The following is a 2,554-nucleotide window of genomic DNA, read 5'->3' as shown; positions in this document are numbered from 1 at the left end:
AGGGCTGCAGTGGAGCAGGGCTGCAGTGGAGCAGGGCTGCAGTGGAGCAGGGCTGCACCAGGTTGCTCACAGCCGCATCCAGCCTGGCTTTGAATGCCTCCCCGTGTCCCTCAGTGCATCGCATTAACATTTATTGAACAATTCCAGGGTCAGCGACTCCACCACCTCCCTGGGCAGCCCCTTCCTGCCCCATCCCCTCAGTTGGCAATTATTTTGCCAACATCCAACCTCAGTCTCCCTGACTCAACTTTAGACCATTGCCTTTAGTCCTATTACTAGCTGTACGGGAGAAGAGGTTGACCACCACCTCCCTTCAGCTTGTTGTGGAGAGCGATGAGGTCTCCCCTGTTCCTCTTCTGCAGACTAAATAATCCCCGTTCCCTCAGCTGCAGCTCATCAGGCCCATAGTCCGGACCAGCCAGAGCTTAACTGCCTTTCTCTGAACACTCCAGGGCCTCACTGTCTTGTGGTGATGTGCCCAAAACTGAACTCAGTGCTCAAGTTGCGGCCTGCAGGTGCTGAGTACGGAGAGATGATCCTTTCCTTGCTCCGGTTGGCAGCACCACTTCCAGTACAGGCTGGGTGCCGTGGGCCTTCTGGGCCACCTGGAGTCACTGCCAGCTCTCCTTCTGATACACCTGCTACCAACGTTGTGTGGTATGGAGCATTCAGCTGCCCCGGTTCTGTCCCCTCCTTGTGCCTCCCCAGTCCCTCACTGGCAGCGCTGTCTGCTGGGCTGAGAGCGATGGAGGATGACCGGAGGGTCTGTGGTCGTGGTGCCCCATCCCTGGAGGTGCCCGAGGCACTGGGGAGGTGCTGGGCAATGCGATCCGGTGGGGCTGGATGGTCTTCAAGGCCCCTCCACGACCCAACCGTTCTGGGAATGTGAGCAAGGGGCCAAATTGCAAATGCTCGCGTCGAGCCAAGAGAAGGCAGAGAGGGAAGCCGCCTCCAAACGAAGGTGGGGCGGGGGAGGAAAGGGATCTGGTACCCGCACGCTGTCGTGGGGTGCTGTGCTCTGGGTGCTCCGGAGAAGCCCTCTCTGACCTCTCTCTGTTGTTCTGGTTTTCCAGGTGAAGACGAGAAACTTGCTGCTTCTTTGCTGGATGGGAAGTTTCCGCGGAGCACGTCGATGCAAGACACCGTTAGGGAAGGGCACGGGATCCCACCGCCCCCCCAGACGGCCCCACCCCCGCCTCCTTCTCCATACTACTTCGACACGGGCCCCCCTCCATCCTTCTCTCCACCTCCGCCCCCAGGGAGAGCTTACGACACCATCAGGTCGAGCTTTAAGCCCAGCCTGGAGGCGAAGCTCCACGGGCTGCCGCAGGTCATCAGCGCAGCCGAGATGTACGATCAGGCGAGGACGTCCATCCCCTATCCCGAAAGGCAGAAGAGGGCCCGATCCATGATAATCCTGCAGGATTCCTCCCATCTCCCCGTGGAGCCGACGGAGATCCCCCGGCCCGGCCCGTCCGCAACCCCTCCGGAGAAGCTGAAGAGGAAGGGGAGGGTGATCGACAACCCCTACGCCAACATGGGGCAGTTCAACGTCAGCCTGTTCGCCCCCACCAAGCCGCAGAGGAAGAAGAGCCCTCTGGTCAAGCAGCTGCAGGTGGAGGACGCGCAGGAGAGGGCGGCCCTGTCCATCACGGGGGGCTTCGCCAGGGAGCCCTCGCCCACCCGCAGGAGCCATCGCCTGAGCGGCGTGGACTATCAGCACCACGCCGGCATCGCGCAGGTCGAAGCCACGAGCATCCCCTTCGCCACTGCCATCGCTGGGGTCATGAAGGACAGAGACCGACGTCTGGACGAGAAGCGCAAATCCACTGTCTTCCTCTCGGTCGGGGCCATCGAAGGCACCCCCCCCAGCAGCGACATGCCATCCCTGCAGCAGTCCAGGTCTATCGATGAGCGGTTGTTAGGAAGCCGAGATGTTCTACTGCCTTCCCCCGTCTCAGCTTTAAAGCCATTAATTAGCAGCTCATCCTCTACGTTCATCCACCCCCTGACGGGAAAGCCCCTGGATCCCAACTCGCCACTGGCGCTTGCGCTGGCCGCAAGGGAGAGGGCCCTCTCCACCCAAGTCCCATCCCGGTCGCCCACCCCGATCCACAGCCCGGACTCCGACAGAGCAGCACCGCTGTTCGTGGACATCCAAACCAAAGAACCGGAGAGGGTGGAGCTGGAGAGCTTGGTGTCCCCCGCCTATTCGCCCGGAGCGAAAGGGGCCGCGGCGGCGGAGGCGGCGGCTTTGACCCCCGCCAAGAGCCCGTGGGGAACTCCGTCCACGCTGAGGAAAGAGGCCGAGGCGAGGGTGGAAGCGCCCGGCAAGGAGGAGAAGAAGCCGGAAGACAAGAAGTCCATGATCATCAGCATCGTGGACACGTCGCAGCAGAAGACTGCCGGCCTGATCATGGTTCACGCCACAAGTAACGGCCAAGACGAGATCGGACTTGAGCTGAAGGAGGAGAAGCCGGCGGTGCCCGAAGCGTGCGCGGAGCCGGCGGAGCCGCCCAAAGCGGAGCCGCAGCCCAGCCCTGCGGGGAAGGCC

At 62.1% G+C, this 2,554-nt stretch overlaps 1 protein-coding gene across 1 annotated transcript in view; it reads left to right on the top strand.

Moving 5' to 3' along the window:
• LOC104917237 (SH3 and multiple ankyrin repeat domains protein 3-like) overlaps nt 1–2,554 on the top strand; it is a 22,377-nt gene that overhangs the window by 1,625 nt on the left and 18,198 nt on the right. Inside the window, exon 2 of the mRNA XM_010728429.3 lies at nt 1,074–2,551. Within this exon, the coding sequence (XP_010726731.2) occupies nt 1,074–2,551 (1,478 nt within the window). The remainder of the gene's footprint in view (nt 1–1,073; nt 2,552–2,554) is intronic.

Source organism: Meleagris gallopavo, unplaced genomic scaffold (genome assembly GCF_000146605.3).
Source record: "Meleagris gallopavo isolate NT-WF06-2002-E0010 breed Aviagen turkey brand Nicholas breeding stock unplaced genomic scaffold, Turkey_5.1 ChrUn_random_7180001957802, whole genome shotgun sequence".
In the NCBI taxonomy this organism is placed as follows: domain Eukaryota; kingdom Metazoa; phylum Chordata; class Aves; order Galliformes; family Phasianidae; genus Meleagris; species Meleagris gallopavo.
This window is presented reverse-complemented; position numbering and strand designations above follow the sequence as displayed.